This window comes from Euprymna scolopes, chromosome 2 (assembly GCF_053919585.1).
Source record: "Euprymna scolopes isolate OS-2025 chromosome 2, ASM5391958v1, whole genome shotgun sequence".
Taxonomy (NCBI): domain Eukaryota; kingdom Metazoa; phylum Mollusca; class Cephalopoda; order Sepiida; family Sepiolidae; genus Euprymna; species Euprymna scolopes.
This window is the reverse complement of record NC_136483.1, coordinates 16938462-16962171: the sequence shown is the minus strand read 5'-3', so window position 1 is coordinate 16962171 and position 23710 is coordinate 16938462. Positions and strand designations below refer to the sequence as shown.

General features: G+C 34.4%; 1 protein-coding gene across 1 annotated transcript in view; it reads left to right on the top strand.

Annotated features, from left to right (window-relative positions):
- LOC145289182 (cilia- and flagella-associated protein 337-like) overlaps positions 1-23710 on the top strand; it is a 1233457-nt gene that overhangs the window by 327231 nt on the left and 882516 nt on the right. The window contains exon 3 of the mRNA XM_080136389.1: positions 23285-23380. Within this exon, the coding sequence (XP_079992515.1) occupies positions 23285-23380 (96 nt within the window). The remainder of the gene's footprint in view (positions 1-23284; positions 23381-23710) is intronic.

Here is a 23710-nt window from a genome sequence, read left to right as displayed (position 1 = left end):
TTCATATCGTTGTTCTAACGTGTTCTCACATCCAGATTGCATTTTTGAAATTCACCAGCTGTGACAGGCTTTAGTATGGTGTATTCCAATTCCTGCTGTAGCTGTTCATTTGAACGTGAAATCATAAAAATTGGTCAGTCATCTCATAAGATGTATAGCAATAAAATACTGAATTTTCAAGAATCTACGACAATGTTAAATGCCTGTACAAAAATGTCTGGAAGTTATTGATGACACTTTATACCTTCTAGTTGTGATAAATCAACATTTTCCATTTAATTAAATTATTTAATTAAATGCATTGATGAGCAAATTAAATTGTGACATGGATAGTCTATGTAGATGAATAATCTTCATCATGGGATTGTTGCATAGAAAGACATTTTATAAGAAAAATGACATTAAGCAAATTATCTTTTTAAGTAATTTGTTTAATGTCATTTTTCTTATAAAAAAACAAGCTGCATCATAAGATGCATTGTTTTATTTTTAAAAGTGATGCTAAGATTTCCAAGGCGTTACTGAAAACATTCCTCTTGGTTGAAGAGTTCAAGGGTAGATATTATTTCTTGCTGGCTTTGGCCACACTTAATGGCACAAAGATTTCCATACTCAAAATATATTTAACAGCGTGTGTGATTCTGTCACAGAATGGCGGAGTGAAAATAAACACGTTCTCTGTTCGGCTCAATTTCATTAGCTTCCAAAGAGTCTGGTGGCATTGGTAACCATACCTGTTATCAGTTACGATTGCTGCTTTTTATTTCTTTTAATTTTATTTTTATTGTTGCCAGTACTTGTTAATAGCGGACAGTTTCCGGTTCCTAGAGCAGCAGTCGGTGATCACAAGCTGATGGCTTATGAATTAATCAGACAACTATCACCTTCTGTATGATGGGGATGAATTAATTTGATGATGTTGATTGTGATGATGATGGATTAATATGATGAATTAATATAACCTTCTGTTGAATTAATCAAATGACTACCACCTTCTGTGGATAGAGCCAGACTTATTGGTAGCTTTTCCAGTTTATTTCTTTATTCACTTTTCTTTTATTTGCTCGAGCTAATGCAGAAGATAGATGACTGAGATAAAAGTAGAAGTAATGTAATGGCTACTGGTATGATCTGCGAACATGGCATGCTATGTTCAAGTTCCATTGAAGCCATAATCATATTTTTTTTCGAATACACTTAGGAAATGGATATCTTGAGTACAGAGTTATTCTTGTAATAGAAAAATGATGTTTGTTGTTGTGGATTATTAACTGAAAAACAAAGATGGAAGTTTTGATAAATGACCATCTGTCTGTGATAGGAATTATGTGGAGAGTAAATTAACAAAATGGAAATCAGGTCCCAATGATCTATACTTTCTACCTTTCTCCAGCTCTCATGAACAGTAACCTAGTCTAATTATACCAGGCGATGAGATCTAAGTAGACTTCATCTCAAATTCTAGTCCTTTTCACTTATTTTTTTACATTGTTCATTCTTCTGCTGGGTTTGATTCAAGACTAAGTTAGGAAGCCAATATCTTCAGACAGCCTTATTTTGTAGCACTAGAGAAAAATAACAAAAAAGTTTTTTATACTTCTCTGGTGCTACCAAATCAGGTTGTCTGAAGATATTGGCTTCCTAACTTAAATGCATCAAACCATTAATGTTATCGATTTTTTCCTTTCTCTTTGCAAAACTCAATCATGTTCTGTAAAATAAAAAACAAGAAATATTTTTCTCTAAAACAAGCTAAACACCAATGAATAAATATTTAAAAATATAAACAACTTAAAGCATAAAATCTTTTTTTTTGTCAAAATTCAACATTAAATAACTCAAAAAGGGTTGTTATACTATAACAAAACAACTAAACCAAAGACAATGAATAAATATTTGAAGCTATAAGAAACATAAAACCTTTTTCCAAAATGACTAGATCAACATTAAATAAACTGAAAAGTGTTGATATGCCGTAAAGCATAACAACCAAACCAAATCCTTTGTTTTTTTAATCTAACACATTTGCAGATGCCTGTTTTAGCACCTCTTATTTTAATTTATATTTCATATTCTATACGTTATATTCTCGCCACCTTACCCTCTGTTGCCATGACATGTTTTGTATTATTAGACTGGGTTAGTGTTCAAGAGAAATGGAGAAAAATTCTAAACGGCTGATCTTAATAAATATTTGTATGATTTGTACAACTATGATGGCTGAATAATCTCTTTTGCTATTCCATTCATTTAAGGTGACAATGGTTGCTATGTGGCTGACTGAATAATATTATTACATGGTTCATTAATTTCTTCTCGGTGCCAAATGAAAGTTTCAATTTGTGTCGAAGAGTAGAAAAAAATGGAACCAGAATTTGGAATATATAAAGTGCTTCTCCGTATGCTGTCGTGTTGTGAATAGTTTAACTCCCTTGGAAACCTTTGTGCTCATGCCAGTTACAAAATAGATTGGAAAACCAGCTGAGTTACTCACCATCGTTTTATTCATTTTGTATTATGCTAAAGGGTTATCTCCCTTGCTTCCCTCTCAAATCTCATTCTAATGGTGCATAAATACAATGCATAAAAATCTCTCCCTCACACACACACACACACGTGTATATATGAGATAGAGATTTATTTATATATATATATATATATATATATATACATATATATATATAGCATAATCATGTTGACGCACTGGTTCCTGTTAGATCACTGAAGTTAAGCAACGTTGAGTCAGGCTAGTATCAGATAAGTGACCATTTGTGAATTTCAGATGATGTATGTGCTCATTGCTTATCTTGGAATCGTTTCCAATTGTCCTAGATTTCTTCTTGCCACTGGTTTCAAGCAGTGTCGATTCAGGAGAGGCTTTACATGTGCAGCTACCCTTACAGGGGGTATCCATTGTCTCACAAGACAGAACATGAAAATCAGATCCTTTGGTATTACTGGACGAATACTTAACATGATTAAATAAGTAAATAAGAAAAGAATCCAGGTTGTCCTTGATGGTCGTACGTCTAAACAATATGATATAAATGCGGGTGTACCTCAGGGGTCGATCCTTGGACATTTGTTATTCCTGATATTCATAAATGACCTCCTTGATAAAATAGTCTTTGAGATGAGTATATTTGCTGATGACACCACACTCTATACCAAGCACAAGGGGACAACGAATGAGCGCATATTCAAGGCAATGGTGGAAACCTTAGAGGAAGACCTACAGTCTGTAGTAGAATGGGGTCTTGTTTCCTTCAATAATTACAACAAACATTCTCAACCACTAATAGCTATGGCTAAAGATACATTACCTGAAAGTACTTCTTTTAAACTCCTAGTTTACAGGAAATGTGAGTTCGAACAAATACATCGAGGCATTGTCACTGCTGCCGCGGAGCAGGTTGCCTCTTTCTACAATGCTAGAAAGTTACTTATGCCTGAAAGTATTCTTTACATCTATAAGGCCACTATCCGCCCATGTATGAAGTATTGTTACATTTGGGCTGGTGCATCTGCTACTAGTCTCAGTTCTGGACAGGGTTCAAAAGACAGTTACCAACTGCCTAAGCTTCAATCTCTGTCCCATCGGCGAAATGTTGCATCCCTCTGCCTGTTTTACAAGTACTTTAATGGTGGATGCTCTGACAAACTACAAGCTCTTGTACCCCCTCGAAATAAATACCCCCGATGAACCCAACAAACAGCAAAGTCCCACCCCTACACAGTAGAGATCCCTAGATGTAAGAAAGCCTTCTACTCTAATAGTTTTTTCCCCTAACTTGATTATGTAGTAGAGCTGACATCTATTCAATATAGTCGCTTTCAGCCTTAATCACCACATTGATACGGGTCCAGAACTGGAGGCATCCTTTTCCATAAGTGCTGCTGGGTGCTCAGCGAATATGAAGAAATCAGGTTGGCTTTAGTGTTGTGGGAGGTCATGTTGGTGATGTTCTCGATGTATGACTAAATGACGTAGGCCAGCGGGTTCAGGTCGGGGCAGGAGTGAGGGGTGGGGGTCAGTGAGAGAAGGGTACAAACTCGTTGCACTCCTTCTGAAGCCAAGCTTGGGTCTCTTTGGACTTGTGGGCTGGCACCGAGTCCTACTACCACATTCATGGTCTGCCAGCGGCCACCTGATTTTACCAGGGGATCACGACACTCTTCAGCACATCCAGGTACATTTTGGTGTTGACTTTCAAGCTGGCTTGTAAGATGTGAGGTGACATTATGTAGCTCTCACTTGAAACCACACCAAAGAGCATAGCCATGACCAGAAACTGTTTTCATCACCCTGGGTACGTCCCTGTTATTTGTGTCAATCCAGTGATCCATTTTGAGAGTGCTGGCAATGGTCCTGTTGTCATAATTTGGATCAGTAGAGAGCATGAGCTGTACAGCGGCGCATCTCCGATCTCGTTCATTTTCAGACATGATAGAAGGCTCCTATCACTCTCAGGATTTGTACACAACTGACTAACTGGTAAATGATCTGCAATAGAAAAAGAAAATCGGCTTTTATCAAACGGAAATGGAATCATGTCTTTTCTAGGGCGACAATTTTATCGTTTCACCTTGTGTGTATGTATGTATATATATATATATATATATATATATATAAACTACTTAATTTACTCACATAAAATTAATATACAAAAGTATAAATTCATGCGTAAACTTTAAGTATTCAAAAGTGCTCAATACGTAGGTGGAGCTAGTTAGTAAGTTATAAAATATAGATGGCGATTAAGCTACACTGAATATTCCGTGTTTCAGTGTAGCTTAATCGCCATATATATTAAATTAAATTAGATGATTAAAGCACATAATAACAAAATATTAAATAAAAACAATGTAAACAACAACAAAATAAACAATAAAAAAGTAGACACCATGACAAAAATAAAACTAACACTAGCAGAAATAATAATAATAATGATAATAATAATGAAAATAATAAACCAACCCCGGGCAAGGACAACCATACTATAAATAAAAATACTAATAATGAACAAGATAAATGCAACTGTAGACACCGCACACCTTGCCCACTTCAAAATAAATGTCTAACCAAAAGCGTAGTTTACCAGGCCACAATATTTTCAAAAGAAAACCCGAATAACAAGAAATATTACGTAGGTATGACTTCTTAGATTTCAAAACTCTATATTATGACCACTAAAGTACATTCAACAATAAAAAACACCGCATGAAAACAACGCTAGCAAATAAATACTGGGAACTCAAGGAAAGCGGATATTCGTCGGTAGTCGAATGGAAAATAATAAGACAAGCTACCAAGTGTAGGGACCTAGACGACCCATGTAGATTATGCCTTCATGAAAAATTTGCTATCCTGTATTTTAAAGAACCCCAACATCTATTAAAATGTAGAAGAGAAATAGCAAACAACTGTGTTCACAAGATAAAATTTACTCGAGGATAGCAATACAAAATAGTTTTAAAACTAACAAAAACAATAGAAAATAAATTAAATAAGCATGAATATACATAAACGATCACACATATATGTATATGTATGTATGTATATATGTGAATATATGCATGTACATATATATATATATATATATATATATATATATAATTACAAATATGAATATTATCTTAAAATTGAGATCTTTCAATATAATAAAAAGCGCAATCAATTAAAGAAATATGAAAAATTAATTATGAAAAATAAAATTAAATAAATGACTATATATAACTCCATCAAAAATTCAAAAAAGGAATTATAATAATGAAAAATCCTTGACTTAAATTTAATTAAAATGCATCACTGATTAGCATGAATTGAAAAATATATAAAAATACTTAACTACCCATGACCTGTTGTGTAAGTATGTTATAGCTAGCTATGGAATAATGAGTATATTAATTATGCCAAAAATATATGCGCTTGCGCATACACCAATAGCCACCACTTTTAACATAAGGAATTACATTGCTTAATATTTGGAAAACTACTTGTGGAAAATTAAAATGTGATATTCATTGTCAGTTTATGTTATCTTTTTAGACTCGGTCTTTGTTTCATACCATGTCTGAGTCTCCAAATATATAATACTAGACTATCCGTGACTCGTTGGGTCAGTATATGTTATAGCTAGCTATGGAATGGTGAGTATATTAATTATGCCAAAAATATGTGCACTTGCGCGTACAACATCGGCCAACACTTTTAACATAAGGAATTACATTGGTTAATATCCGGAAATCTATTTATTTGCTGAAAATTTAAATGCGATATTCGTTTTCAGCATACTCGAAAACGTACAAAAGTCATTTTAAAGAAAAATGTTAAGATGGAAACAAAGTAAAAATTTACCAAAATAACTATTTTCATATTTGTTAAAAAAAAAAAAAAAGAAGCTATATTATATACAATGTTGATCATCCATATGTTAAAATTTGTTTGACGTTACTTCTGTCAAATGGCTTTGTAAACAAAGAAGTGCGATTCTGAATGAAAGCCAGTATGGCATAAAGCACTCATCATAAGTCAACGGCTATAACTTTTGCCCGTTTTAAACAGACTAAAAAGTCTATTGTTTGTATAATCTTCAAAATATTAATGAACATTTGCAAGTAATTTTAACATCTTTAAACTGACAATTACGGAATTTAATGCAATAAAGGCTTATAAATAGTTTAAATCATAAAAACTAAAGCAAATACCAAGAAAAGTAACTGCTATTGCCTTTGGTAACAGTCATTTGTACGATTTTTTTGCTATGTTCCATTTATACAAAAAGTTAGACGTTATGTGTTGATACTTAAGTAGTTTCTTTGTGGTTTCAACGACTGGGCAAGTTGATCTGAGTTATGTGCGTGCGTGTGCACGGTTTTTTCATCACAGGACTATTAATCACATGGGTTTTTTTATCACGTGGATACTTTACATCGAGACATTTCATCACGTGGGGATTTCCGAAAGCGCTTGAAAGGTATTATTTTTTCACCACATTATATTCGTCTATTTTTTGGAATCCTTTAAGACGATTCTTCATGATCTGTTTATCCATTTTTGCGAACTATTGTCCTCATCTTAATATTTGCAGAAGTTTGTTTACATTTTTAAATGAAAAATAAATTAAAATAAACGCTATATTTATTGTTTATTTGTTAAAATGTTTTCATAAAACGTGGCTGATATTTACTTTAAGCGAACAGATAGCCTCTCTTCTAACCCTTGCATGATTAGAGGCGGGGGGGACAGTTTTACCGTTTAGATTTTAATCTTTCGTAAAAATAACCCCAAAATTGTCAAAGGGGCTAAAAATTTAACGCAATAAAAACATACCCCCATAAATAACATTATTACATAAATAGATTTTATTTTTTTCCTTGGGAGATGATTGTGTTGGTGTTGGGTGATTAAGTGTCCACCATGTGATTAAATGTTTAGTGATTATATGTCCGTGATTAATAGTCGGGTGATTAAATGTCGGTAAACTAATATATATATATATATATATATATATATATATATATATATATATATATATATATATATATATATATATATATATATATATAGAGAGAGAGAGTAATTTTAACACCTTTAAACCGTCAATTACAGAATATATAAAAGACTAACTTGTCTTGTTTTTGTTTGAAAACGTTTCCAACTTGCAATGAAAAATACAAATAAAATAATCAGAAATAAACAATTTCAGATGCGGAAAAACGCACAATTTTTTATCAAGTTCTAAATTTCTATCGATTGTTTTAATCACGCACAACTTACGTAAAGAAAATTTTTTTCTTTTAAATATGTAAGTTGATGAAGTGTTTTGGGGGTTGTTTTTTCATATTTTTCTGTTTTTTTTTTTGTTTTTTTTTTAGCTTGAAAACGATTTCAACTTGCAATGGATGTTATAAAAATAAATTAAAATTTGGGACGCTAAAAACGTACATGACTTTTTAATATTTTCGGTTTTATATCGTTTGTTTATATTAGAATTCTTTTTAAAAAAATGTAATATAAAGAAATGTAAGGAAAAAATGAAATACAGAAAAGAACGATTTGTAAAATGGTAATATAAAAAAAAAAAAGAAAAAAAAAACCATTTACAGTTTTGTTTTTATCTGTTTATGCATACGCATCGTAAACTGGAAACAGATTTATTTACGCATGCACATCGTAAACGAAAGCCGGATGGGCGGTTTTAATGCCCAAGCAAGACGATTTGAGTTTTATATTGAACTAGCGGGGGGGGGGTACCCGTCGTTGCCCGGGTGTTTGTAGGTGTGTGTATGGAGGGGGGGGGGGTAAAAAAAAGACGATGTAAAAAAAAAATCCAAAACGGAAAAAATGGCATAAATAAACCTGTGTATGGGGGGGGGGTAAACTAAAGAATAAGCGAAGTAATAAAAAAATACGTTTAGTCGGGAGGAGGGATTGAACCCGGAAGCTTTGACGCGGAAACCAATGCCAACTACTTAACGGTCTCGACCACAAGTGAGAGTAATTGATTAGCGGGTTAAGTTAAAGCTTATAAAGCTAAAAGAGGTTTGATTGACAGGACGACGCTAAATGAGGTCATCGCGCGATCGTTATTTTTAGTTTTCACTTCACCCCAGATGATGGTGGGTAGGGGGGAAAGCAGAGCAAAAGCCGAGAACACATTTTTCACTGTATTTATACTTAAATGCAGAACGAATCGGGAACAAAGCGAAATAGCGCGAATCTCAAAAGTCGACGTAAATAAATCTAGAAACGACCCGCGTTCCCAAATCCTACATATTATGATATAGGACCCATATAAACAGTTGTAAGCGATAGTAACGAACCCGGGAGCGTGTGCTCGAAAAGCCTTTTGAAGACATACACGAAATGGTCACACACATTTTGCCTTTTATATATATAGATAGATATATAATTTTTTTTTTGCAAAGACATATTCAATAGACTAACAGATCAAAAAATCATCAATCAACTAATCAGCTAGTTAATCAATGAAATAGTAATCTGTGAAGCAGTAGAAAGAATCTGGAATCCAAGTGTGAATTGTAGCATAAAAAAACTTTGTTAAAATTTGAAAAATCCTCTCTCTCTCTCTCTCTCTCTCTCCCTCTATATATATATATATATATATATATATATATATATATATATATATATATATATATATTAGTCATCCACAAATACACTGTTTCGCTGTATAAAAGCACTTCAGTGTGATAAACCAGCACCTATCCCAAGCTCAGGATCGAACCAACAACTACAGAATCAACAGTCAGTAACGATACCCAACAAGCCACATGATCGATGCTGTTGGCAATGATAGTTAACAATTCTTTGTACAAACATTGACTGCCTCTCCTACATTGTTCCATTTATTTTTTAATTACAAAGACCTTTGCATTATGCTACAGTAGTAGCAACCAGTATTATTATTATTATTATTATTATTAATATTTCTGACCTTGTCCTTCCATTTAGAAGCCAGCTACCGTCTTGCACTTGTCTGTCATTCCCGGTTGGTAACTTCCATGTCGTTTGATGTAGCATCTCCGCACTTTTGTTATCAGCCATTTGTGTGGATGCCAAGCCAATATGATTCTCCCTTTTGAATAAGCTTCGCAGCCTGAAACAGAACATCTTCGCCATATCTTTTTCCTCACTATCATTATAAAGGGACCACAAGAAGAAAAGTAAACAAAAATAAGAAAAATAACATAATAATGAAATCAAATAGTTTGAACAACTTCAAAACGTAACTCAATTACAACTTTTGATGTGTGTTTAAGTTAATAAAATGTATTCTTTTCAATTTGCTATATACAAGGAGATTGTCTCTTTTAGTTGATGTGGTTGTTTTTTTTTTACCTTCTGGATTTGGGAGCACGAAAGGAGAGTTTTTTTAGTCTTCTTGACTTTTTTATTTTTTTTTTATTCAATGTTCTCCCCAAACAAGGCACAGTGACACTTTACAGTAGGGGGCTCCTATCGGGGACGTAAGTTGCAGATATATTATAAAGGGAGATGAGCAGCAAGATGTCTGTTCACATTACACTTGAACTTCTGCATGTCAGTACATTTGGAAAAGCAGAATCCCAGAAAAGAGTTCCAAAGTTTAGCAGTTCGAGGGAAGAAACTATTGGAGTAGAAAACTTTTTTACACCTAGGGATCTCTACTGTGTAGGGGTAGGATTTCACTGCTTGGGTTTTTCAGAGGTATTTACGTCGAGAGGGTACAAGTGCTTGTAGTTCGTCAGAGCATTCACCATTAAAGTACTTGTAGAACAGGCAGAGGGATGCAACATTTCGTTAATGGGAGGGAGGTTGAAGCCTAGATGACAGGTCAGGACCTCTCTTTTGAACCCTGTCAAGAAGTGAGACAAGTGGCTGATGAACCAGCCCAAATGTGACAACAGTACTCCATACATGGGAAAACGGTGGCCTTATAGAGGTACAGAATACTTTCAGGTGTAAGTAGCTTTTTAGCACGGTAGAGAAACCCCACCTTTTTCACAGCAGCCTTCGCAATTAATGGGCGATGCAAAGCTTGTGCCTTAAAAAGTGAATCTACTTGATTTCAGTCACAGCATCTAATAAAGTCCCTCGCTTACTGTCAACTCTGTCTCTACAACTCAATAAGTTTCACTCTTAAATTCGCTCTACGCAATACTTTATATAGTTAGATTATACTTAATTATTCTCAGATGATATTTTTGGCACTCAAATATACCTGGCCCTAACTGACCTCTTTTCTGACTTTTCCTTGGGTAGCAAGTGCATCATGTCGAACTTGGGAATCTGCACGGGATTTCAAATGAAATCCTTTATTTTATCCACAGGGGTAGCGTGCTCTCGTTCCATCAGCCATGACAGGGTAGAAGTCCTAAGTAATTTCCAGTTGTATTGTTATCTCCAGAAGAGTGTAACTTACAACTGATTTTTACCAAATATTTTATCCACTATGCTATTGGTTTAAAATTCTGTGCAGATTCTCGAGTTCAACAAAACGATTTCTGAGTTGGATAAGATACACCCGAAGAAGGTCAGAGGTTACATCGATCAGAACGTTATGTGAAAATAAAAGAACAGCAGTCTGAATAATCCAAATAATATGTCAGATTTCTTACTAACATGGACCAAGATGTGCTCTATCTGCTTACATAGTTTATGGAACTTTTTTTATCGAGCACAAATGTAAAAGAAAAAAAGTTTATTCTAACATTTTATCAACTTTATTCTCCATTTTCACTGAACAACAAAAGAAAAATGTTAAAACATTTGATGTCAAATGTTATGAAACGGTTCCATGTTGCTGATGAGTTATATGAGCGCGTTTATAACATGACTTTAATTCAACTGGTTTAGAAGTGGGTCAATAATTCAGTAGAATCACATCCTATACGAGGTGTTTTCATGGGATCAATTGCTCCGCAAAGACATAGTTCATATAGGAGGAAAATAGTCCATCAAAATGTAAATGGTATATACATATTTAGCTTACTTGATTTTTAACGTCAGACACAAGTAGCAATGCATTTTCTAAATCGATACTTGATTTTGACTAGCTTTTTTTTTCGTTTTCAACTGTTATTGAGCCAAATACAATTTACTTTAAGATTCTTTTTATCATAATTAGGTCGGCTGGAAAATTTGTGAGGCTGAAGAATTTTCCATTTATGATCCTAAACAGCGTTCTTTTAGTTTCAAAGTTGAAAATTCTTTGAAACTGGTTTATAACCATCATTTTGAATTTTATTCAAAATTCTTTGAAAATGATGTTATAATTCACAATTTGTATTATGTATTTAAAGCGGATGAGCTATACAAATTTGAACCTACTAGCACATGTGTGCTTCCTCTGGTCGCATAATTTCGCTAACCTGGAAGGACGGAATCATAGTAAGCAAACATATATTTCACTGACCCCCAAAGGAGAAGGTAATGACTAAAAGGATAGTACTATGATAAACAAACACTAAAGTAGTTAATGCCTGAGGGAATGATATAATTGCAGCAGAACAGATACTATACTGCTCTGCCCAAAGAGGAGATAAAGCCCGGGAGGATTCACTCCTCCACTTTAAAAAGCAGTGATAATGCATGAAAGAATGATATTATTACTAGGACTATGACAAGAGAATATTCTTTTCATTGTTTTGACTCTCGAGTATATATCCGACACAGTTAATCAATTGAGAACCACATCACTCTATATGAAAGCATATAAAATATTAATTGATATATACTCGAGAGTCAAAATAATGAAAAGAATATTCGCTTGTCATAGGCCTAATTATTACTACCTGAACGCCCGGTGTTGCCCAGTCATACAATATGCTTCAACATGATGTTTTAATTTATGCGGATATCCTCAATCCTCTATTGATTATTGTAATAAAGAATGATTTGTCCAGTGGACTAATTCACAAAAATAAAATCAATAAAAATGATAATGTCGTTCCTCAAATTCCGCCTGTTTAGGATATCACGTCAGCTATTCTTTCGGCTTGACAATAAATGCTATGAAAAAAGTCACTTCTGATTAATGTTTAGTTCTAAAATATGCAAATGAATAAATGATTTGCGGCGATTTTAAATGTACCTCTTCTTTTATCATAAATTGAACTCATTATTAAGAAAAAAATTAAAATTTTATGGTAAGGTACACCCGGACTCAAACAGGGATCATTCAGTCTGTAGGCGAATGGTATGCCACTGAGCTATATCTCCAGATGACGACAATTCTGTCTTGTTTTTTGTTTTGTTTTTTTAAGAAAAAATGATTTGCTGAGATTTTATTATCTCCTTTGGATGATGTAATGTAAAATATTCCCTGTAAAAATTCTTTTTATCTATAAGAAAGAAAGACTTTTAGAATAAAATTTTTTCGACTTTTGATACTTATCGGTTGATTTTCTGTACAAAACATATCTAAGAACACTGTTAGACATATGAATTATCTTTGTGTGAAATTTGAAAAAGATAGGCTCAGCCGTTTCGGAACCTATGAGAAACTCTCTCTCTCTCTCACACACACACAGTGACTTTTATATAATAGTAGAGATAAGTAGACATATATGGTACTGCCTCTCCGTGGAGGAGATAATATCTGGCAGGAGGGTATCATGATAATCGAATAGATAGTACACTACCCCTCTCCCCGAAAAAGAAGTAATTAGTCCGTGGGAAGATGATCTCATAACAACTGGATGGATACTACATTACTCCTTCCCCGAAAGAGGATCGAATACCTGGGAGGATTATCTCCATCCCATCTCTTAAAAAGGAGGTTATTGCTGAAAGGAAAGTCTTATGACAACAGAACCGATACTACACTAATATCCTTAAAAGATAATACATGCAAATAATTTCCCGATTATTTTTTCATTAATTTTTGAATGAATAAAAAAAAAAATGCCTAGTCATGAAAACATTTTTATGATTTCTTGGCAAAGAAAAAAAGTGTAATATCTGTTTTCAGCATCCCAGCAACATTAGACGTTTTACTAATACTATAAAATTTATTTAAACCGGAAGTTTTCATGCAAATTAACACCCTTGAAAACTAATAAAAATGAAATTCTAAGGTTTTCTTTGAAACGCCATTCCTTTTTTATTTATTATAAACAGAAATAAGTATTACAATACCGTTACATTCCCTAAAAAAAATGAAGTAAAAAATTTTTAAAATCGGAAAAGAAACTGAGACATGTGCATGCCAGTATTGTTTTTCCTAAAAGTGATTAAAAAGTTTTCCACGTATCTGAATACCCTATATACCAAATTCCAAGTCTATAGATCAAGCATTCCTTGAGTATATAGGTTGAGAAGTGTCCTTACACACACATTTCACTTTTGTAGATATATAGATCATTAATAATTATAATACTATTAATATATATATATAAAATTATTGCACTTATATATATAAGAAAATATGACAACATTAATTACAAATATATGCTACATAATATTAATTTATTAGAAACGGTTTATAAAATAAGTATGTGAACACTTGCAGTGTACTATCTATAAGTGCATTTCAAAATTTCAACAATGGCTTTGTTGCTGCTGGACTTCTGTTCAGTTCCGTTCTAGAAAGTCCCCCCCCTCTCAGGCTTTACCTTCTCTCTAAGATGGGGTTGGTTTATTGCAATCACTTGAGGCCCTACTATCAGAGAATGGTAACGAGGCCGTCCAGGCATATTTTTGAAGGCTAGAGCGCCCTAGATTCTCAAAAGAACACCTGAACTTGGGTCAATGAGGTAAATAATATAGATCTTCTCTCGATGGGCCTCTCTTAAACCATGGTAGGCAACTCATCTAGTGATGGCGTCACGATAAAAAATACTCTTGATAGCCCTGGCAAAGAATCAGGTATTCAGCTATGGACAAGATTTGAATTTCTTTTTTTTTTTTTTTATACATGGGGGTCACCACTTATCAAGGCCCGAAGGCCACTCAGGGATATGGGTTATTGCGTGTACAGTAATCAATGAGATAGTATTGTATTAATCATTAGTATTGGGGTTTTGATAGAATGTCTTACTTAAGGGGGCGGTTTGTCAGGAGTTTGTTTATGTTGGACTTGAAGACATCCAAGTTGTAATCAGGTGGGAAACAGGTAAGCGGCAGAGAGTTCCACTGGCGTGCAGTTCTAAGAATTACATTACAAACTCATGTAGTGAGTTCAATTTCGGCTGCGGCTGCATGTTACGTTTACATGCGTTCAGTAGTGATTCCTGGGCCAAAGGCTTCATTGATATTGCAAGCTGTTTTAGCAGCTTTTCGGCCTAGCTTGAATTAAAATAAGAAAATTGTGCAAATTTGTAATTTTTCTCCTTGTATTCAATGTTCTGAAAAGAAAACATAATTATTTTAAAACGATTGTTATTTAAACGATTAAATAGTGAAAAACGCTCTTTAAAATGATAAATAAAGTAAAGGTATTACAACGAAAACTTATTTGAAAATACATCATTTGAAATAAAAATTAAAAATTCCTCAAGAACCTTTCTGTCAATGTAAAAATATATATTTTCATTTTATTCCTTCATTAAAACAACTTTTATACCCAATTTATATTAAATGGCTTTTAGCCATAGCCTAGAGACTCTACTCTTGTCTAAAAATGGTCCTATTAAAGCCAGGAACCATGCCACATACCCCTTTTTGAGGAATCACTAAATCATTATGCGCCGCTTGAATATGATGTAGTTCCACTATGAACGAGCTATCATTGCCAATAACATTCTCTTCATTATGGATCAACAAAACAGTAATCACAGACGACTTCAACCTTTGTATTTATGTCAAATTGAATAACACAGATTTGTGTACAAGAAGAAAAACAACCTAAATTTAGGTCAGTTAGTCTTCCATACAAATAAAAAGCTTGTCTTGTCTGCTATCCATTTTAATGCATTAGTAAATATGTAAAAGTTGGATTAGAAAATCCTGCGTGACAAAAACAGTATGCACCGTCTAAAAGAATACATAATTAAATTAATCAATTCAATTGATTTTTCTATGATTTCTGTTTTTAAACATTGGAATTTGTTCTTGCAAACTCAGCTTCTATCAGATTTATTCTGAGTAATACAGTAAATCTAGACAAACATTAAAAAAGAAATCGTAAAAATTTGTTTTATTTGAACAAAACAAATAGTTGAGTGCTTCATCTTAACGTGATTTATAAGAAGATTAATATAATGCTTCGTATTATTTGAATTCTTTGGATTACTTTTCTCGTCTTGAGTCTTATTTTCACAACGTTTCGGCTGAAGTAACCTTCAACCTTCTTCAGGTGTATCTTGTCAAACTCTGGTATCTTCCTATTAAGCTGGGGAACTTTCCATCGAAATCGAGAATCTTTTTGGCAAACTCTGGAATCTGCATGGAATTTTGAACAGAACATTTTATTTGATCCACAGAGATAGCATGCCCTCGTCTCGTCAGCCATGACTTGGTAGAAATCCTAAGTAATTTGCAATTATATTTTGGGTGTCGCCTGTACTGAGGACTGAACCATCAACCTCCAGAAGATTTACAACTGAATTTTACTAATATGCCACATGTCCTTGCAGACAATATAAGAATCCAAATAATACGAATAACCAATCCTCATTTCAAAAATTTAGAAACATAATATTTATGCTTATTTCCTAGACATACACTTGTCTGGCTTAAGGCTAGATTACTATGAAACTAAGATGCATACATTTCAATACACTCGTGTCTTTGAGATAAAGTGAATTGGTCGCAATCTACCCTATAAGATTTTAGAGGACTGGCTTTTTTTATATTTTTTTTATATCTGAAATGACTAATAGCTAACACAACTTTATATTGCAAGTAAAACAGTCACATTTGCGAGTGATTGTTTCCCAGTGGCGACTAGAAATAATAAAACAGTTATCTTTTGCCGATTGTGTTTTTTCATTGACAATCTTCCAAAGCTCATTACGAAGTGAAGAATGTCTTTTCAATCTTTATTTCCCTTTTTAATAAAACGAGCAAAGTTAAATTATTTTAACAATAAAAGTTTAATAGAAAATATACCTTTTTTAACGAAGGCTGCTTAAAAAAACATCTAAAATGATTCAATAGTTTGTACCTTCAAATCTCAACATAAAATTCGGTTCATATTTAGAATTACATTTATTTAAAACAAAAATACAAAAAAAATCTTTATGATGTACATACTCGTCACAGAACGAAATTGTCATATTCTAAAAATCACGTGGGTTTGGCTAGCAAACGGAAATATTTAGTTGTCAAATTTGTCCGTAGAGCCTTATAGGAATAACACAAAAGAAATTTAATTAAGACTTGTATTCCGTCATTGCTGATGGAACGAAAGCTTTCTACCTCTAACGATTAAAATAAAGTTTGAAATTCCGTATAGATTCCCGAGTTTGACACAAAGATTCACAAGCTTAAAAAGATGCATCTGAATAAGGTCAAAGATTACATCAATCAAAACTTTTTCAAAAATGTATAGCATTTACAACAAAAACTCATCTAGCTACAACCACTGTTAATTATTTCTCTTTTTTCCTCCCTTTGTGTAGATACAAGTAAACAGAATTTCCATGGGTAAAGTTTCTTTCCTACAAATGCCCACCTGCTGAAAACAGTACCATGGCTGACTACAACATTGTTTCAAGTTCGAATAATGTAAAAAATACAAGTTATCAATTCAATTCTCATCTGAAAAAAAAATGCAACATAATCTTCTATACATAATCTTGAACGTTGCTACAAATCAGTATACTTGTTATGTGGTAGGGTGTGCATACCGGGGACATATACCGGGGACATATAACGGGAACACAACATATAACCGAGTACACAGAACGGGGACTGATAACGACATTTATATATAACTGTGTACAACAACAACGACGACTGTGATGATAATTCATTATTGAAGTAGGGGATTCAGTTAACATTATGGAAGGAGGGTGTTTCATATAAAGTTAGTTTACAAAGATGATCACAAAAACACCGTACCTTTCAGTGGATGAAATAACGATGAAGACAAAGGAGTTACATTTTCTTGTTTCCCTTTCTATTATTTTCAAACTTATTTACTTTGTTTCTCTAATTACTGAGATATGTCCCCTTCCATATATAACAAACACTTTCACTTATTAAGATGCTTTTAAAATCCGTTTTGCTGCTTTCTTACTAATATAATATCAGTGCACCAATCATTACTAGTATCGCGTTATTGGCCAACCATCGTCTTGTTCTAAAATTGAGCACAAGAGAAATTATTACACTTATGATAGCATGTGTAAGGCCTATGACAGCATCAGACATATTATAAACATGACAGCATCAGACATATTATAAACATGACAGCATCAGACATATTATAAACATGACAGCATCAGACATATTATAAACGTCGGTTTCAGGCCATAAGTAAATCTGGAATTGGTCGTGCCCTGTAGAAACAATGTTGTTTTAATTTTTTTTTTGTCACATCTATGGAAACATTACGTAAGCTTAATTAGAAAATTTAGAAATCTGATTTCAGACTTCACGCTATCTGTCAACGACATCAAATGCATACATTTGCTGACCCTCTTCGAGTTAATATCACCAACAACAAAATAAAGAGAAAAATAATACTAAGTCTTCTATGAATATGTTGTTTTTACAAAGTAAATCTCAGAGAAAAAAAAATGGTTTTAATCATAAAAAGAAATTACATAGCATTATTCAACTTTCTAAATTTTTTAATAAAGGTGCATTATGTTTGACACTTTTATAAACTCTTAAGTTTTCTAGAATCAAGTGCACAAACTATAACTTCCAACAGCTAAAAAAATAAATCGATTCAACACTCACAATTCCTTTTCACGCTTCTAAATAGTGACTTCACTCGATCAGAATTAAAAAAAGAAAAAAAAATTGGTTACTTTACCGGATCAAAATATGAACCAACTGAATGTTTTAATTCATTAAATTTTTGCATCTTGGCGAGTTGTAAACCAAGTCAAAAAATAAATTTGTAGCGTTACATTGGGTTGATACTATAATGATTATACTCGTTAAACTCATTTACTTTTATTCAGTCCACATTACGACACATAAACCCTTTTTGGTTTTACAACAAATGTTCTTGTATAGTCAAGGTTCTACACTTATTAAACCTATGTTATTTATTTGTTCAAGCAAATGTAAATATGCATGTGCGAAATACTTATTCTTTCCTATCTTTTCTTTCTCTTTTAACTCGAGTTGACTTGCAATTGCACCACTGTTCTTCTTCCAATTCACTCTCTGTAAATGGAATGTTTTTCATAACACAGTTATAATAAAACGCTAAGTCTCTATGCTTCTTGATACAGTCAAGTTTATTCGATCTCATGCAGTGGTCTAGAGATGCATTGCAAAGTTTTTCGCTAGCCTTTCATCTTAACGAGGAAGGAGATCTTGTATTTGCTGGCTACCTCCTAAGACATATGTGTTCTCTCTTTGCTCCCAAGAGCAACTCTGACATGTGTTGTTGCTGCTTCCCCAAGAAGAACTGCCTAAACACCTTTTCAAATCTCACTCCCAAAAAGGATGGCTTTTCGTGTGGTAGGAATATCTCCAGAGAAGACCCTAAATTACCTTATATGTGATTCAGTACTTGCTTACACCACTGCATTTATATTTGCCCTCTATCGCCCCCACAACAGTGGAGTTACTATCTTTAAGAGCATATTTGAGAAAATTGACATCCTGTCTGCTCATCCTTCGGGTAATATCCATATGTGTGATGACGTCAATGTCCGCATTGTGGAATGGCTAACCCACTTAAACAAGATAGATGATGAGGGGAGGTTCTGTCATGACTTCGCCATTTCCTATGATCTCACCCAGATTGTTCACGAACCCACCTGTGTGCCCAATACTTCCGGTCAGTATGCAAGCCTTCTAGACCTTTTTCTCACAACTTGGCCTGAGCTATGTTCATGTTCCATTCTGTCTCCTCTGTGATCTTCTGACCACTCAGTTGTATCAGTTAAGATAAAAATGAAATGTAATAAGTCTTCAGACGTACTTCACCCCCGTACAGTATATCGATACTCTATGGCTGACTGGGATAGCTTCCGTACATTTATATCTGATCTACATCTGCATTCCATATTTAAAAAGGATGTGTCCTCTATAGTATCAGACCTGGCCGAATGGTGAATTGTAAATATAGACCGATTCATACCATCTAAAACACAATTCATACCAACAAAAACACAACAGCCAGCCATGGTTCTCCCCAGAATGTGCTGCTGCCATTGCACACAGAAATCACTTTTTCCATAGCTACCAAAGTAATAGATGCACTGAAACTAAAGCTGCTTTCAGGACTGCTAACAACCATGCAAGAGAGCTATATGCTCAGTCCATTAAATCCAAAGTAGCTGAGCAGCATCTTGGTTCCCACCAGTTTTGGCAAATAGCAAACAGAATCCTGAACAGAAGCATGCATTCTATCCCAACTATCATCAATGGACCTGAGGTCATCTCGTCCGCATCAGGCAAGGACAGACTATTTGTCAAGAACTTTGCAGCTAATTCTACCCTATGCGATGAAGGTCATCAACTCCCCATATTTCCTCCTATAACAGACAACACACTATGCAACATACAAATATCTGTGCGTGATGTTGCCAAGCTTATCAAAAACCTTGATTCCAGTAAAGCAACTGGCCTGATGGCATTCCAATTATAGTGTTGAAAAAGCTTCAACCAGAACTTGCCCCCATACTTACAAAACTGTTTAAGTGTTGCCTTAAGGAGAAGTGCTTCCCCACACCTTGGAAAACCTCATCAGTATGCTCTGTATTTAAGAATTCAGGTGATAGGTCATCTCCCTCTCAGTATAGACCAATAAGTCTCCTGTGTGTCATGAGTAAGTTGCTGGAATCCATATTAAATAGAGAAATAGTCAACCACCTCAGCAGAAATAACCTTCTTAGTGACACGCAATATGGTTTGCGTTCTACCAGATCTACAACAGGTGTGCTAACGGTTATATCTCATAGGATTAGTGAATCTCTTGACAGACTTTCTTTCTAGGCCAATTGCTCTTGACATATCAAAGGCCTTCGGTAAGGTATGGCATAAGGGCCTACTTCACAAGATTTCCAGCTACGGTATAACTGGAAATGTTTTCTCAATCATTAAATCATTTCTCTCCGATAGGCTCATAAGAGTAGTGGTTGATGGGCAGAAATCAGTCCCTCAGTATTAATGCTGGAGTCCCTCAGGGATCCATCCTGGGCCCAACTCTCTTCCTGATCTACATCAATGATCTCCCTAAACACATACTTAAATCATTCGTTGACATCTATGCTGATGACACGACCATCTATGTCATTTACAGCCTTAGATGTGTTGCCAAAGTTCTCTCTCCTCTGATCTCGAGCGCACGGTACAGTGGGGGAAGGGGTGGCTGATTACTTTTAATGCATCCAAAACCAAGCTCCTATCTTTACATCATCAATGCTCTGATCCCGATCTGGCATCAATTGAAATGGATGGCTCTCGTCTAGGGGAGGTTCCATGTTTTGATAAGCTTCTGGGCTTGGCCTTTACTCCTGACCTGAGATGGAACACCTACATCAAGTCTGTTGCCAAAGTTGCTGGAAAAATGGTAGGATCCTTCTGCCGGTCCAGTTGATATCTCACTGCTGATGCAATTCTCTATCTGTATAAAAGCCAAGTACGTCCAAGGATGGAGTACTGCTGCCACATCTGGGCAGGAGCTGCTAAAAACAGTCTATCCTGCCTTGACAGAGTACAAAATAAACTTCATGGTTTAGTGGGAATGTCTTTTTCTCTTCCCTGCAACCTTTGCCCCACAGAAGAGACGTTGTGAGCCTGTCTTTGTCGAGCTGCAATCTCTGGTCCCCCCTTGCCAATCTTTCAAGATAAACACCCGTCTAGCTTAAACCACGGTCAATAATTTTCCCCACTCTTTATCTGTGCCAAAACTAAAACGTAGATTCCATGAACAAAGCTTCTTTCTTAGAATTGCACGTCAGTGGAACTCTCCTCCGTCTGCCTGTTTCCCACCTGACTACAACTTGGATGTCTTCAAGTCCAACATAAACAAATTCCTTATGAACCGCCCCCTTAAGTTAGACACTTTATCAACTGTCCAATACTAACGATTACTGCAATACTATCCCATTGATTATTGTACACACAATAACCCTTATCCCCGAGTGGCTTCCGGGTTTTGATAAGTTGTGACTTCCATGTAAAAAAAAAAATATAAATAAATATCATGTTCCCATGACTGCACTCGTTAATCTTCCTGGCATGACCTTGTGGCACTTTTCCTGTCACTTAGTTGTCTGCAGCTGTTTTGTGACAGGTTTTGAACTCGGTGACTGTCAGACTAAAAAGTGGAGCCATAACAAAAATGTACTATCTAAAACTAGAGTCCGATTATGCAACATATTATAGGTACCTTCTTTTCCTTCATAAGCAAAAACCTAGTAAAAAACTTGAAGAATTTTCACTGAAACTGAAAACCAGTGTGACAATATTTCTTCTGCATCTCCATGCGATGCAGCAACTTCTCTTTTGCATCTCCGTGCAATACGTAAATAAAGAAAAGTTTGTGGGTGGTCTCACCCTTTTCCGTCATAGATATTTCATTTATACATATACGTCTACATGCATTTTGGCTTGTATTCAAGTGTCATTTTGGATGTCTGCCCTTTTCTGCTACATAGGGAAAATTGTGGACGTCTTTGGCCCTTTCTGTCATAATGTTATATATCAGTTTTTCTTTCAGCAGTCTGCCCTTTCCTGCTACATAGGGAAAGCTGTAACTGCCTCACTCATTTCCATGAAGGTAACTCTCCGTGAGTTAAACCTGGGCACACAGTGACATCTCATTTTTTCTTTGCCATGGATGCATATCATGGCATTGTTAATAAGACATTCAGCTTTTCACATGAATTTCTCTGGATGATTTTCACTACACATGCTTTTCTCCTGATTCCTCCAATTTCTGCTCCTTTGCCTTGGGGATGGGGGGGGGGGTAGCGCCGTAAGTAGAGAAAGAGATACATAACAGAGGAGGGAATGACATCTGGTAAATGTAAAAGGGGTGGAGATTTGACACCTTCTGTGATTTATTATCAGTTTTGAAGTAAAGCTAACATGTTCTTAGAACATAAATCTAATCATACACCATGCACGAACAAAATTAAATTTCATACAAAAATTTTCATGTGTACATGAAAAAAAGATAGATACTGGAAAACCTCGGAGCTTTTTTACAATTTTACACAAATTATACAACATCTGTACAACTATGTATTTATAGTAGTGTTGGGACGATTAATTGAAATCGGGAATCACCAGTACTTTGGGGGGGGGGGATATCAGAATTGGAAAAAACAAAATCTTCCACTGATGGTAATAAATATTTATTGATTTTGACCGACCAGTAAAGCTAAAGTCTAGAGACCCTCACCCCACCCCACCCCACCCCACATGTGTCGTTTTACGTTTGATAAAATATGTGCACATTTAACATGTGTTTTTATGGTAATCAGGAAAAATAACAATTTTATAGTCAAATATTTTGAGATTTATACAGAATTAGAATCGGGAATTTAATATGGAATCTGTAATTGTACTGGAATCTGGGAAAAATATGAGAATCATCCCATCATGTTTTAGTAGAATAAATATAAAAAAAACTCTTTTGTATTTCTATTTACTTAACATTCTGAGTATTATTTTTTATTTTTGTATGTTTTTCAGATCCAAGGTGATGGATATGAAAACCATCTGAGCTTAAACAAGGAACAATTTTCGGAAGCGCTGAGCTTGCTTTTAAACAAAGGGACAAAAGAAGAAGTAAGTACATAGAATTATAATTTCAAATATTTTTGAAGTTTGAATTTCATCACAAATTCAAAAGGATTATTGAAAAATTGTTAAAAAAAAATTATAACAGCGATATTAAGATAAAACACTTTCATTGGCTGCAGGATTGATGTCATTGACAAAATATCTTTTGCACACTGAATAAAAGAAACAACTTCAAAGGTTCTAGCTTTATGTATTTGTTAAAATTCACACAAAAATCTATTAAAAAGACCTTCATGCAAGTAAATTTGACTGCTTAAAAATATGCATATCAAAACGAACTTTGTTTGAAATATTAGCTGGGATATGATCACTTCT